The sequence below is a fragment of the Asterias rubens genome, chromosome 3, assembly GCF_902459465.1.
Source record: "Asterias rubens chromosome 3, eAstRub1.3, whole genome shotgun sequence".
Taxonomy (NCBI): Eukaryota; Metazoa; Echinodermata; class Asteroidea; order Forcipulatida; family Asteriidae; genus Asterias; species Asterias rubens.
In genome coordinates this window covers 13559524-13575812 of record NC_047064.1, presented here as the reverse complement: position 1 = coordinate 13575812, position 16289 = coordinate 13559524, and the positions used below count along the sequence as shown (strand labels likewise).

The window sequence follows — 16289 nt, the reverse complement described above, 5'->3', positions numbered from 1 at the left end:
TCTTCAAAAAAAATTAGAGTGATACACCATCATACCAAACGAATAAATCCAAAATATTCTTTGTAACCTTTGACCTTGGCAACAGTTACCAACCAACATTAAACTAACACCATTTGTAAAAACAAGTCCAGTCTATCTCTTGACCAAAATTCATTTTGGAGACCTATCCCCTTCATGGTTTGCCAACATTTCGAAATTGGGGGATATTTCTCACTTTCGGTTGCCACAGCAATGCATAAGTACAATGTGTATAGGCATGTATTGTGAACTTTTGATCTGTAATATTTGTTAGCGCCACTCAAATCCCATTTGGTTTTTGCTTTTTATGTGTTGCTGAGAATCTATATAATCATAAAACGCAGACAACTTAATTGGATCATATTGGCGCGTGGATTTCTAGACGACGCAAAATCGCCCGAAATAGGCAGTAGTGTAGTTTCATATGACCTTTGACCTTTGTTATATTGGTGGGCCAACATGATCCCAATTATTTTTCAATTGAAATCTGTTTAGGAACACTCAACTTAACCAAATACAAGAAAACATTGATGGGATCTTGTTGGCATAGATACTTACAGTGATGAAAAAAGTGAATGTTGTGCCAGTTTAGGCCAAAATGTGTGGAATGACAATACTTTAGAACATTTTCAAAAAATCTTTTGACATGCAAGTTGCAGAGATCCCAAGATTCTTTTTTCATCCAATACCCAGTTGCCATAAAAAAAAAAATTTGTTGTTGGCGCGCGAAGTTACGGAGGTGCGAAAACGCAATATATTGGTAAAATTTGAACTTTGACCTCTATTATCTCTCTGCGCCAACGAGATCCCACTCACTTTGCACTTAAATTTGTTTTAGGGATGCAAGCTCTTTCATTTGAACTTGTTCAATTCATGGGATCCTATCAGCGCGTTGAGTTATGAGGCGTTGAAAATGGCACGAGGGCACTGTTCGTCAAAGGTTCAGGTGCGCGTAACATGACGCGCCAACGAGATCCCAAATTTTTTTTTTTACTTTTGTTATAAGCCCAACTGGAGGTTTCAAAAAATGTTTTACTTTTTTGGGATGACCTTGGCGCACGTTTTTGTGTTTACAGGGAATGTACTATTCGTTTCTTGAGGGCTTTTTGGTCCAAACTTTGATAACTGGTAACTGACGAAAGCGTCAGCAAACTAAAATTTTGGATTTATTCGTTTGGTATGATGGTGTATCACTCTAATTTTTTTGAAGAAGATCTGCGAACCCATGAATCACACCCCCCCCCCCCCCTAATTTGGTACATTCTTACAGGCAGGGACTCTTAACACTTTATTTAAAGGCAGTGGACACTATTGGTAATTACTCAAAATAATTGTTTGCATACAATCTGACTGGGTAACAAGCATTGGACAGCTTTTGATAGTATAAAAAATTGTGAGAAACGTCTCCCTCTGAAGTGATCTAGTTATTGAGTAAGAAGTAATTTTCCACTAGAAGTAATTTTCCCGAAATCAAGCATTGGAAGCACACAACTTTGTGTGACAATGGTGTTTTTTCTTTGTTTACGATCTCGCAACTTCGACAACCGATTGAGGTTGAATTTTTAGAGGTTTGTTGTTTAAAACATATATGTTGAGAAGACTATTCTTTGACAATTACCAATAGTGTCCAGTGTCTTTTAAAACCATTGAGTGCTTATCAAATTACCTTAAATTGTTAGTTGCTGAGGTGCTGTAGTTTTTGAGATATGAATAAAACAATGTAATGAAAATATGTTTTTACACAATAAAATAATTTTCGTCTAATGATCACTAAGATGAAAATTATTTTCATGACATTGTTTTACTCGTATCTCAAAAACTACAAGACTTCAGCAAGTACTATATGAAGGGAAGGTTTCTACCATTATTATCTTCAAATTGTGTTAGTACAATGTTAATCTGTGGACATTGTGTTTTTTTGTCCAACAAAAAGTACCCAGCTGTCGATTTCACAAAACTCTTCCTAACTTAGGATTAATCTTAGGACTTAGGATGAGTTAAGTTCCGTATCCAAATACGTAGGACGCATTGAACCCATCCTAAGTTAGGACCGGTTACTCGTCCTAACTCAAGATAGGATTAATTCTAGTGTTTGGCTGCAGACCCTTTAACGAAAAGCTTTTCCACTAATGAGTTTTGAATGTTTCAACGCTTTTCTCCTCTCAGCATGTAATGAGGTTTGCAGAGGTGACACAAGAAGTAACGGTTGCCAGACCTACGGCCATCAAATTCGACATCGGCTTGACCCCAGGAAGACGGAGAGGTAAAATATAACTGCTCTCTCTCTCATAAGTTTGTCATTGAATCTCTTCAATGTTTAACTGTGAATTAGTTTGCTTTACGTTAAGGAGAATGAACGAGAAAGTGTACATTTGTGATTGGAAGGTACAAGCCGAAGGTGAGTACACTGTAATCGCGAACCTACACTTTAGAGTCTATTGTCTGACTTAAACTGTTTCCTTCATTGGTTAAGTGACAGTTTCATTGAAATGGATTCTTGATAGAAACAACACTAGTTAGTCTATCTTATTTCGCATACGTTTTCAAATGCTGGTTGGTTACATTTTATAATTACTTTACAAAATATACAGGCATACTGTAGTGCTTGCAGCATTGTAGAGTACAACATCAGTTTGCTCAGCTAACAATGAATTCAACAATGAATTGTGTTACTAGACTGATTTTTCTAAGCTGGAAAATGGTATTGTACGTTGAAACATAGGGTATTGTCAGCTGTGCTTTGTTGCAGTTTAATTGGCCCAGTGAGGGATAATCAGGTTTTATCTATCTATCTATCTATCTATCTATATTCTATATAAATATGACTTTCCCATATCATTGCAGCTAACCAAATGTATAAGAAGATGATTGAAGATGGTGACGTTGAGAACCTCCCCATGCATACACCGGTCATCATCAACCTCGGCCCGGCATTCCCCTGCTTAGAGGTAGGAAATCCACTCTAAAATAATAACCCTCTTTCATTCACTTGATGACTCCCATCTTCCCCTCTTTGACTTTGTCCCTTTGTGTTTCCAACTTCTTTTGGTTAAACTAGTGTAACACACACAAATAAATTGACATGAGCAGGATTTGAATCAACAACCTTGATTTGATTAACGTACCGACGCTCTGCCAACTGAGCTATCTAGCCCTATGTTGGTACTCTCCCAGCCTCGCTACCATGGGCAGCGGGCCGTATCGATATGTCTCGTCACTAACCCCTGGAAGGGATGTACTGAGAAACAACGCCGATTGGCTCATGAAATTGGTTATGCATTAGATGTGGGGTGCACATAGTTTTAAGATATTCACACATTGGTCACGCCCATGTTTTTTATGACACCATCACGTTTTTTAAAAGGAAGACATACGAAAGTTATACGTGCGCGCGTTGACAAATATGTATACAGGCGCTCATTTTAATGTGCTAGATTCTAGCACATTTTGATGAACCAATTCCAGGGATTATGATCGAGCAAAGCTTGCTGGGAAAAAAAGGTGCGGTGAAATCAATCACCCCTGGGAAAGAGGTTGCTACTCTCCCTATTTTGTCAATATTTTTGTTCTTTCGGTGCCACACAACCGTTATAACTGCCAGGTAGCCAGGGATCACACCCAAGTTTACAATACAACCTGGGAAGCGGCAAGCGGGGGATTACCTTAAGGGGATGTGACTATGTGAGCTACAAGCTGGATGAAAATGAATACACAAAGAAGAATGTACCACAGACGCTCGTTGAGTTGGCTTTATTGAGTTTATGGGTTGATTTAAGAAGGAGTTAAATAAAGAAGCAGAACAAAAGACAACTGGATTAATAATAATAATAATAATAATAAACGAGACTTATACAGCGCATTTTACAAAATTCAATGCGCTGGAAGAGTGCTACGGAAAAAGACGATTATGAGAATAGATGTGTTTTTAATTTGCTCTTGAATGTCTGGAGTGTGTTGGTTTTTCCAATCTATGACACAACATTTAAGCCAAGGCTTAAAGACACTGGACAATTTTGGTTATTGTTAAAGACCAGTCTTCTCACTTGATGTGTCTCTACATATGCATAAATTAACAAACCTGTGAAAATTTGAGCTCAATTGGTCATCAAAGTTGCTAGATAATATTGAAAGAAAAACACCCTTGTCACACAAAGTTGTGTGCTTTCAGATGCTTGATTTCGGGACCTTTCAATCTAATTGAGGTCTCGAAACCAAGTTCAAATATTGTAGTGAAAAAATACTTTTTTCTCAAAAAAACTATGTTACTTCAGAGGGAGCTGTTAACAAGTATGTTTTTATGCTAACATCTACTTTGAGTAATTACCAATAGTGTCCACTGCCTTTAAAGGAACATTGCAGAATTTGTTTTGCTGACAAAACTGTTGCTTGTAGTGTAAGCACTTTATGTAATCCACCATATATGTAAGCTGACAAACCTGGTTTGAGATCGATGGGCCATCTGGGTCCCGAAAAAATAGTGAAAAACCAATTCACATTTTTGCATGACGTCGATGCAAAAGGAAAAATGAATAAAACTGTCACTAAGCGATAAACTCTAAACACGAAATTAGATTATTTATTTCTCAACAAATATGAAATTTCAGACAGAAATATTTCAAGGGATGTTTTCATCTATCATCATCATCAGACCGTGTAAGTTTTATGTTAATCTGTGATCTTCACGATTTTTGTTTCTTACCAATTCTCTAACGTTCCTTTAACGCAAAACTCAATGGTTTTTTATTGTTCAGGTCAGTGACCCCAATGAGGACACCATCATGCAGAATTTGATTTCCTTCTTGGCTGAGAGGGAGAAGAAACGACACACTCTGCAAGAAGAGCTCACCCGCAAACGTAAGTACACCCTGTCAACATTCCTTCCAATGTTGCTTCGTGATTAAAAATTCATGTTCCTATAACTAATGGTCCTATTGTCAATGAAATTAAGTTTGTTGACACCCATATAAAGATGTTTTCTCATAGACAGATGCGTTTTCAAGAAATGAGTTTTGCTATCAGATAGTTAATGTCTCTTGGGGTGTCATGACCGGGCAGATTAGAGCACCAAACTCAAGCTCTGGTGTATCTGATTAGCAGAGTGTGGGTTCGAGTCCAATTAGTGACACTTGTGTCTCTGAACAGGACACCTAACTACAATTGGTTCTCTCCACCTAGGGGTAAATTAGTGCATGTGAGGGCAGAGATGGTTCTTGTGATTGATTTAGCTTATTGAGACGGTTCAAAGAATGAAGTTAATGGGCCAGGGGTGGATTTCACAAAGAGTTAGGACTAGTCTTATCTCGAGTTAGGACCAGTTACTTGCCTAAAAACTTAGGACTATCCATGCAATTTGTATATCTTTTTGTGAAATGGACCCCAGTGACCATGGGTCATGATGTTGCAGTGCTTTGAGAAAGCACTTCGGGTGTGAAAAGTGCGATGTTAAACAGATTATTATTATTAAAATCTTGATTTGTTGTCATATAACATTCCCTGGTTGTCGCACTTTACAGAGGGCGTCTTCCGTGCCAAGTTGATGGACATGGAGCGAGAGATGGAAACGCTGAAGCAGCATAACAACGATCTCCAGATGAAGCTCTCCTCCAAGGACAAGAACACGCTGCGCTTTGAGAAGAAGATCCGTAATCTGGAGCAAGAGAAAGGGATGCTGCAGAAGACCCAGACGGCGTATGAATATTCAAAGCGAGAACTGGAATCAGAGGTGAGTCCGAAGTACAATAGACCTTGCATTGGCGTCATCATGGCACCATCTTAGAGGCATAACAACGACGGAACAATGGCAAACTTTTTAAATTATATTCTTAAAAGCTGTACTTTTGGCGTAAAGAAGAAAAAAAACATTACGCAGAGTTAGAACACACAATCTGCAGGTTGTGATATGGGCCGTGTGATGTAAGTTTTCTTTACAGTAGGAGAGTGTGGGTTCAAATCCCTAGCCATGACACTTGTGTCCTTAAGCAAGACACTTAATCATTGCTTCGTCCTTCGGATGGGACGTAAAGTCGTTGGTCCCATGTGTTGTGTAACGCATGTAAAAGAACCCAGTGCACTTATCGAAAAGAGAAGGGGTTCGCCCCGGTGTTCCCGGCTGTGGCTGCTGTTTGCGCCGTAGCACCTTGTAAACCCTTATAAGGTGCTAAATAATTGGGTTTCAGAATTCATCACTGCAATAACCTATCTTTCTGAAAGTTTGTATAATTATTATTAGTTTACGTCACACCCTTGTTGCTTTGTATCGACCAGTCAGAATCAAGTATTCATGCCTGCTTGAAGGTTAAAAAAACAAATATTCAATTTCGTTTGTGAATTGTTTCATTTTATTTCCTCGTGAAATAAAAGAGTAGTCAAGCTTTTTACCTCATGATTACATTCTGTGACACAACATCCAGTATTTGTGTAATATTTTTAATTTGGTTGTGATGCCTTTGTTTATTCCACAACGTAGCTCCACACCGAGAAAGAAAGAATCCGCAAGGAACAACAAGAGAAGGATAAACTGAGACAGGCGCTGAAGGGCGTAGCTGGAAGCGAAAAACTGAAATGGGAAAAAGAATGTGTAAGTCAAGTCAACCGGTCTAGACTAGAGTGAACCAGATCCAACTGGTTGGTACTGGGTTTACTGTAAAGATTTTGATGGGAATCAGGCTGCTAAAGTTTTACCTTTTCTACACTTCATATTCCATAATTTGTTTTGTTGCTATCTTGGCCAATCTAGAAACTGAAATGGGAAAGGGGATGTGTAGGTCGTGTCAACCGGTCTAGCCTAGCCGGTCTGAACCGGTTGGTCCTGGGTTTACAGTGACAATTTTAATTTGAGTCAGGCTGCTAATGTTTTCCTTTTCTACACAATACGATACAATGTTTTTTATATCATGGCGAATCCAGAAACGGAAATAGGAATGTGTGAGTCAAGTTAACCGGTAAACACTAGAGTGAACCGGATCAAACCAGTTGGTACTGGGTTTACAGTAAAAATTTGAATTAATGTTTTCCTTTCCCTCACAATACGATACATAGTTGGGTTTATTTATATGTTGGCGAATCCAGAAGTTGAAAAAGGAAAAGGAATGTGTTGGTCGGGTCGAAAGGATTAGTTGTTACTGTTCCGTTAATAATTTCCACTGCAGGAGAAGCGAGTGAAGGCAACTCAGATGGAGATGCAGACTAAGATTTGGGTGAAGGATGAGAAGTTGCGCCAACTGAAGCAGATCGTCTGCGCCCGCCAGGAGCGAGAGGACAATGCCAAGAAAGTGAAGGCAGACCTGAACCGAACCCGATCGCCGCCTGCCAGGATGACGCAGCCTCCGGTCAAGCTGAGGCATCGGCGGTCACGCTCAACGTCCAACGCGTGGGTAGACCACAAGCCAGCGTCAACAATAGATACTGGTGGGTGTTCAAATTAGGTTTTTCTAGACGCTGTGTTTTCTGGTGCGGTTGGCTGCAATTTGTAAACTGTTACATGATGCTATATCAATAAATGAGTGTTATATACAGTTTTTACCTGGGCTATATTGTGATTTTGATTAAAACCAAATCGATCCGATATCGAAATCGTTTCCAAATTAATATCGCGATATCGCCCAAGCTTACCCCGTATAACAGTGTTTAGAGCTAAGCACAATCCTATGGGTATGTACTTCGTTGTGCTTTCTTTGTCTCCTGGCTCTGGTAAATGAAGTAAACAAAGCTCAAGAATGATGAGTGAAATTATCGTTTTGATTTGTTGAACAGAAACTGTACTCCAGCCCGCTGGACTGAAGAAGAAGCGAACCGTGGCAATGCCTACGGTCAAGGATCTTAAAGGCACAGAGAATTACATGCTGACCCATCAGGAAGAGGATTCCAAGGGTGAAGTAGAGACCAAACTGTACAAGGTGAGGGGTCTCGAAGTATCAGCCACTCTGTGCTTTCAATAAGAGGCACATATTTTAACGACCTGCTGCCGATTTCACACAGCAATGAAATTCTAGACAAATTGTCAGTATTACCATAGTGATTTTTATTGTGACATCACACTATACTACTGTATAGCAACTACGGTCGATTTGCAGTTAAGATCAGTTTTAGCTCATTGTGAATTCGGCTAAGAAAAAAAATTGCAGGATACCTGTCACACACTACACATTGAATGGTCTTTTGGTCTGTTTACCTAATTCTGGTAAGCATAATTTTGTCCTGCTTGGCGCTTTTTTGCTTTTACCCTGGTCACACATTGACGCCACTTCTACTCAGTTGGAAAAGTGGCCATGACTGTAGTCGAGAGCGTTGCCCAACCCGGGAGGATCTCCATGAGCGTGGTTTTGTCGTGGGTGGGATCTAGGTTGGGGAAGCTACATTCTCTCCCCACGCATATTTTAACCGTGCACAAAATATGCTAAGCCAAGTCGGCGCCAGCAGGACCCAATTTCATAGAGCTGCTAGGCACAAAAATTTGCTTAGCATGAAAGTTCTTCCTTGATAAAAGCAATATGCAACAGAATTTTGTTTGGTAATCATGTTTCTATCAAGAAAGAAATTTCATTCTAGGCAAATTTTTATGCTAAGCAGCTCTAGGAAATTGGGCCAGCAGGGCAGAAGTGATATAGTATTGTATTTTTCAAAATTGCTTGATTTTGACGTCGATAGTGCTCAGACTTTATAACTTTTTGAGATCAGGGTGATGGCCCTGGTATTGATAAGGTCGCATCAGAGCTTTAAGCTCCTCCCCATTGTGTATTGACCAAACACAATGGCATTGGAGAGGCGCATGTGTTCTTGACCACACGTGGGCCATGGGCAGAGCCTAATGGATCGGTGTTTTGAGCCCTGGCAAGGAGTCATTCTTATAGACCCTAACCTATTACAATGTGGTTTCACATCCCAATATTGAGTCTCCTCTTGTTGATTTGTTGAAGGCTGAGGTCCTACAGACACGTGGAGGTGGCCGATCCGTGCAATTCACAGACATTGAGAAACTGAAGATTGAAAGACAGCGCTCTACCAGTCCCATGGATCGCAAGCGTCCAGCGGAAGAGGAACTTGATAGTGGAGACTGGACGGATGTTGAGACCAGGGTAAGTCATCAAACTAATGACCCTAGAAAGTGAGTGGAGTAAACTGCCAAACTGCCTTTAAACCCCACCAACTAGTCATGCCTGAAGCACACAGCCAAAATTGTTGTAAGCACCAAAACCCCACCAACTAGTCATCCCTGAAGCACACAGCCAAAATTGTTGTAAGCACCAAAACCCCACCAACTAGTCATCCCTGAAGCACACAGCCAAAATTGTTGTAAGCACCAAAACCCCACCAACTAGTCATCCCTGAAGCACACAGCCAAAATTGTTGTAAGCACCAATAACCCACCAACTAGTCATCCCTGAAGCACACAGCCAAAATTGTTGTAAGCACCAAAAACCCACCAACTAGTCATCCCTGAAGCACACAGCCAAAATTGTTGTAAGCACAAAAACCCCACCAACTAGTCATCCCTGAAGCACACAACCAAAATTGTTGTAAGCACCAATAACCCACCAACTAGTCATCCCTGAAGCACACAGCCAAAATTGTTGTAAGCACAAAAACCCCACCAACTAGTCATCCATGAAGCACACAGCCAAAATTGTTGTAAGCACCAAAAACCCCACCAACTAGTCATCCCTGAAGCACACAGCCAAAATTGTTGTAAGCACAAAAACCCCACCAACTAGTCATCCCTGAAGCACACAGCCAAAATTGTTGTAAGCACAAAAACTTGCTTAGCACAACAACTTTTTCTTGAGAAAATAGGTTACCAGCCAAAATACCTTAATTCATGAAGTTAACATCAATTTCACCAAACTCTTCCTAACTTAGGATTAATCTTAGGTCTTTTAGGACGAGTTAAGTTCCATATCCAAAGGCGTAGGTCGCATTGAACCCATCCTAAGTTAGGACTGGTTCCTAAGTTGAGATAGGATTAATCCAAGCATTTTGTGAAATCGGCTGCATGCCCAGTAAGCTAGTTTTGAATAGTTGCCTTAATGTAGTTCAACCGTAGTCAACTAGACCCTTTGGGCTAACTTATATTATTCAGACTGCAGTCAATAAGAGTTTTTTGCACAAACTTGGACCAGATTCATAAGTATTCAGATTTAATCTGATACCAGACTTAGCTTGTTTATGACCGCCTGGTGACAAAAAAGTAGCTGTTATTTTCCCAACACAGTAGCTGTTATTTTCTCAACACAGTAGCTGTTATTTTCTCAACACAGTAGCTGTTATTTTCTCAACACAGTAGCTGTTATTTTCTCAACACAGTAGCTGTTATTTTCTCAACACAGTAGCTGTTATTTTCTCAACACAGTAGCTGTTATTTTCTCACCGTTAAAGAAGTGATGCTGTTCTGACACTTGTTTTATTTGTTGTGCTTATTTTTTACAGTGTGCAGTTGGATACGAGGGTAGACCAGGCAATGCAGACCCTGCCGCTGGGCACATTGTCCCTAGCAAGTAAGTACACAAAGATCCAATCAGAAAGTGTGAATATTTTATGTGCGTTGTTTTTGTCACACTACATAACATGTATGGTTTCATATTAATACAGGATTTATAAGTTGCTATTTTTCCAGAGTTTATAACTTCATTACCTTGTAAAAAAAACTTAGAGGTAAAACCCACACATTTTAAAGCTTTTTAGTGCCTGTTTTCACCCCTAATTTTATTTGAATTTTTTTTTTAGCCCATTTTTTATTTTTGGGAGTGATATAAACCTCATACTTTTTTTAAGGGAAAAAAACACTGTCATTCTTGTAGTTTAAAATGTTCCAGTCCACAGAACCAATGAAGACCTTGTGAGATATTTTTATTTTCTTTCCAAATATTGCTGGATTTAGAGTGAGTTCAAGGTAGGACCAAGCCTAAAGCTCGGTTCATACTTCCTGCAAATGTGATTGCGAAGCAAATTTGACGTCACAACTATCCTTTTGCAGCGATATTCGCAAGTGAGTTGAGCAGAGCTGAACTGCTGCGAATATTTGTTGCAAATTTTGCGGCGTCAACACTTGGTTCACATTCGCAGGAAGTATGAACCAGGCTTTATTCTCCTGCATGCCATTATTAGCATGTGCTGCCACATGTCTTTGAAACCGAATTGTGCTAAAATTGTCAAGCTTGTCAAAAACAACAGCAGTTTTGACTCGGCTTGTCTTGGACTAGACTACTGCATAGCTGGCAAACTGTACGAGACCAGGAGCTGATTTTACATAGAGCTAAGATTGATCTTAAGTGCAAATCAATCTTTTAAGATTTGAAAAAACTGATGAGCGGTGAGATGTCACAATACAATTCACAACTTTGGTGCTATTTTCTTCTCTGACGAAAAGAAGTCATGTTCCTCTAGATTTCGCTTAAATTTATTGAGTAAAAATCAAAATCTTTGCAGCCAAGCTAAGCATACTCTGCATGGTGGCAAGCAAATGGATTTCACCTGTGTCTACAGATTTGGGTTTCAATTTCCCAAAACTAAGCATACTCTGCATGGTGGCAAGCAAATGGATTTCACCTGTGTCTACAGATTTGGGTTTCAATTTCCCAAAACTGTTGGATTCTGAAGGACTCTCATAGCCAAATGTTCTCAAAAAATGGTCAGCTAAAGCCTTGTTTTTTGCCTCCAAGCTTTATCTCTAAAGGATTTTTCAAGGCCTGGATTGTCAACTTTAAATTGCAAAGGGCACTTCCATTAAAAAGTCTATGGAAACTTTTGAAGGGGCACCGATACCAGGGGGCAACTGAGCCCATTGCTTCTGAATTTCCAGCTTCAGATGTTGCAAGCCGATTTGCCAGTTGTCTTACTTTTATTTGTATTGTGTTCTGAATTTCCAGCTTCAGATGTTGCAAGCCGATTTGCCAGTTGTCTTACTTTTATTTGTATTGTGTTATGAATTTCCAGCTTCAGATGTTGCAAGCCGATTTGCCAGTTGTCTTACTTTTATTTGTATTGTGTTGTGCTCCAATGCATTCTTTAATAATTGTTTGCTTCCTTCTTTATCTCGTTACAGGAAAGCCAAGAAATGAAGTTGCGTGGAGGCGTTGATGTAAAAGGTTAAAAGGCATATTAGCTGGCATAGGTTATGAATCATGACATTGCAATTAGATCATACAGTATTGGCCGCTAGTATTATTTGCTATGCAAAAGAAAGAAATTGAAATAAAAACCATGTAGTGCAAAGTAATACAAAAATGCAGTATATAATAGGCAAAGAAAGCTGAAGTGTGTAATAGAATAACAAATCAGATTTGGATAATGACCCTAATGCATTTTTTAACGACAACACAGTAAGGAAATAATCTGCATTAGCGTTACAAGATAGACAGTCACAATAGGGAAGGTACCTATGAACCAGTCCATAGTGTCATACCAGTCCATAGTGTCATACCAGTCCATAGTGTCATACCAGTCCATAGTGTCATAGGGCCCTATAAAAAGTGTTGACATAAGATTTGATGTCGTGTGACAACACTGTCGAGCTGAGCTTTTATCAGCACTTTAAAAAGAAGCTAAAAGTAACTTAGTTGAAAGGAAACAACCTGGAGCAATAGTACCGTTAAAAGCATTTTTAGCTCAAATAAGTAAACAAAACACAAAGTTGACAAACGAAAAACAGTACAACATTAGGTTTAAAGAAATATTGCTATTTGGTATCAAAAGAAATTAGTTTTTAAAGATGTGTTGTTCTTTTTTTAACTACATGTACATCAGCATTGCTTTATTACATTAATCTGCTTGGGGAAAGAAATTGCCATTTTGCATTCTCACTGCAAATCGTGTTATGAGTTGAATTTAAAACCAGTTTGTATTCACAAAGTAAGGGATGCTAAAGAATAAAAACGTTACTATTTTTTGTTTACCTTTTTCAAGCAACTTTTTTCAAATTTGTATCACTTTTAAGAGGGTGTTGAAAAAAAAGGCATGGTAAGACTGTCTGTGTTACAACTTCAGGTATAATCAAGACTTGCGTACAGGTCATTGACTGTTTGTCGTGGTGATAGCATTCCGACTCTCTCTGCGATTCCCACAAGCACTGTTGGTATTCCCGGAAGACTGCTGTCACCAGCTTTGCGCGAGAGCAGCGATCTCGTGAGAACAATATTCAATCGCATAAACCTGAATCATTACGCCACGATGATGCGACTATCACCGCGACAAACCATTAGTGACTTGTCCACAAGTCTAGGTACAATCCAGTTTCATTTTCACTGTGTACTTAATACATTGGAATAAAGTACCTCCAACCTTTGATCAAGGTGGATTTGAGTTGTGTTCAATAAACACGATTAACAAGATGAAGCTACTTGCAATAACGGTCCTTCTGAAGAAACATTCATAAGCCGCCAGTTCTGCTGTTAGATTTTTTAACCCCAATCATGCCATTGTACAGAATCAGATGTAAATATTGTATTTTGATAAAAGTGGGCAGTTTTTAAGTGTTACTCACTCACATTAACTTTCAAAACAAGTTCTTGTCATGTTCTTGTGATGCGATTCCATTTAAAAAGGAACACAACTGATACATTATGTTGTGCACAAAAAACTTGTGGATAGAAAAGTACGTAAGTGCAAAGCCATATTTACCCTGGTCTGTTTCATTGTATATACTAAACTAGACTCGAAACTGAACGGCAAAAATATAAGGCATTTGGCTTTTTTTATGATTCAAAAACACATCAACCTCATCATTCTAAGCAAGTTACGAGTAACACAAGAAAAATCCCATGTAATGTTTTGTTGATTGCATCTCTGCTTTTGATTATTATTTAGCTTTTTGTCTGTTGATATTTTTTAGACTTGCTTATCATGAGTTCATTTAATTCTGCATGCGTTGCTTTAAATTAACATAAATTTACACAGCATTATACCCCATTCAGTTTTTTTTAAACAACAACAATTTCTAGGTTTTTGTTTTTTTGTCAGGAAAAAAACACACCTCAGGTTACCTGTAAGCTTATTATAAGAAACAATTCAGTGAACAGTATTGCACATTTTTCAGTGTACATTTTTGTTATTGTTTCCACACAAAAACGCATGAAAAGTGTCTCTTCCTAACAAACACTCTGTTTACTTGAAGGTTAGTTTCCATTACATTGAACAAGTTACATGTAGAATGTAATTTCTTGGCCGTGTTTTGAGCCCTTTACTTGGGTTTATAGGATCTTTATCTCCTTTACATTTTGGTTTTCAGTACATGGACCTGATAAGAGTTGCTAACATCAATTTGCTAAGAACATTTGAAGTTGTACTTCAGAGAATATTAGGGCCTTGTCACACGGGGCATGTTTTATCGGCAACTTGGAGGCAACCAACTGAAGTGCATGCTACAGCAGTACTTTGGTAGCACATAAGTCATTTTTTGAACATTGTCTTCTGATCCACGAGAAAAAAATGTGAGCATTCAAATGTGAATTGGTTCTCTTTGTGGAGATTGCCTGGAACTGGTTGCCTGTATTGGTTCTCTTTGTAGAGATTGCCTGGAACTGGTTGCCTGTATTGGTTCTCTTTGTGGAGATTGCCTGGAACTGGTTGCCTGTATTGGTTCTCTTTGTGGAGATTGCCTGGAACTGGTTGCCTGTATTGGTTCTCTTTGTGGAGATTGCCTGGAACTGGTTGCCTGTATTGGTTCTCTTTGTGGAGATTGCCTGGAACTGGTTGCCTGTATTGGTTCTCTTTGTGGAGATTGCCTGGAACTGGTTGCCTGTATTTGCCTCGTGTGACATGGCCTTTAGTCACAAAGCCATGTGGTTAATGGTATCGTCACATCAGTGCAAACATGTTGTATCGTTGTAAAATAACATTAAAGGTTTGAAAGTGTCAAACCGTTGTATCTCGCTCAAAATGCACTGGAAGTATAATACAAGAAGTCACACACTGGAAGTCACACAAACAAAATGTGCTGAGACACAATATTTTTGCATGGAGCATTTTTGTGCGAGGTATAATGTTGCACAATCCCAATGGGAGACTTTTGGGACGCTTGGTGGCAGCAGACTGACCAGATAAAATCCATTGTTCTTGGTAATGTGCGCGTGCTCAGAACTACGTAAACAATGGAAATTTACCTGGTAAGTCTGCCGCCATCTAGCATTCCAAAGTCTCCCATAGAGATGTTATTGCACTGACACTATGATGTAAGTGGCTCCCTTCTGATAACTGAGGGTGCGTTCGATTAGCTTCCCAGGGTCGACCCCGGTCTGCCCCCGGTACGTTCGGCACTCCGGGGGCTCACCCAGGTCAGCCTCAAGTGCCCTTCTTTTGGAACGGATCCCTTGGGGCTGGCCCGAGGTGCATGATGTCATGTCACCATGTGAGGGCGAGTTATCATTCGATTAGCTCTTGTCAGGGGCTTTCCCGAATAGCACCGCGGGTCGACCCTGGGAAGCTGATCGATTGCACCCTGAATAGCAAATAGATCTTTTAAAGAAGGGTTTCCTACATGTGGCTTTATAACATAGAGCACCCATATTTTAATAAGCATTAACCACAATTAATATGTGTTTTTTATTGAATCAGTTGAGATGCTCACTGGGTCAGAGTTTAGCTGATGTCATAAAACATAAGTGTAATATTATGGGAGTAATGATGGGAGGTGTGTGTGTGTTGGGATTAAAGGGGGGGGGGAGTTCCAAGCATTTTACCACAAGATGTTTCTTTTCCAAGAAACTGACAAGTAAGACTAAAAAATCACACTTAAAAATAGCAGCAATGTCTTAGAGCAGTTAAACAGCCAACTGCTACTTAGTTTGTAGTTCATATCATCATTCGCTCAGGGGTTGACGCATTCTCCGCTATGCATTCGCAATTTATTATAGAAACTGTAAATATATACTTACAAGAACCAAACATATTTGTACTTAGATAATAATGTTTTAAACTTTAGTGTCGTTTGTAATCATTAAAGTAAAATAACATAACATTTATTGGTTTGGTTGAATTTGTGTCTCATGATGTGTGGCCACGTTAATCCCGTTCGAGTGGTTGGTTCGAGCTATCCACTCTAATTTTAGGTCGTCTTTGTTCAACCCCTAATCATAGTGCAAGGCTTGCTCTATGCTCAATTTAAAATGTACCCAATCAGTTGCCCTTGTGGTTAATTATAAGTCCACACAAGCGCGAGTGGAATATGGAAAAATATAGCGCGTCTGTGACCTCCATGGCCGAATTAGGCGCGCTTCCTGGCTATGACAGCAGCTATACAATTGTATGGCTTCTGACTGGAACCAATGAACAAAGATATTGAC

General features: G+C 39.4%; 1 protein-coding gene across 2 annotated transcripts in view; it reads left to right on the top strand.

The window, feature by feature from the left end:
- The window catches only part of LOC117288181 (kinesin-like protein KIF23), a 32164-nt gene extending 17626 nt beyond the window's left edge, over positions 1-14538 (top strand). For both annotated transcript variants that reach the window (XM_033768919.1, XM_033768918.1), the window contains 10 exons: positions 2185-2281; positions 2863-2966; positions 4770-4872; positions 5532-5740; positions 6485-6595; positions 7167-7425; positions 7771-7913; positions 8934-9092; positions 10441-10508; positions 12056-14538. In XM_033768919.1, the coding sequence (XP_033624810.1) occupies positions 2185-2281; positions 2863-2966; positions 4770-4872; positions 5532-5740; positions 6485-6595; positions 7167-7425; positions 7771-7913; positions 8934-9092; positions 10441-10508; positions 12056-12071 (1269 nt within the window). In that variant the 3' untranslated portion in view covers positions 12072-14538. The remainder of the gene's footprint in view (positions 1-2184; positions 2282-2862; positions 2967-4769; positions 4873-5531; positions 5741-6484; positions 6596-7166; positions 7426-7770; positions 7914-8933; positions 9093-10440; positions 10509-12055) is intronic.
- The last annotated feature ends 1751 nt before the right edge of the window (positions 14539-16289 follow it).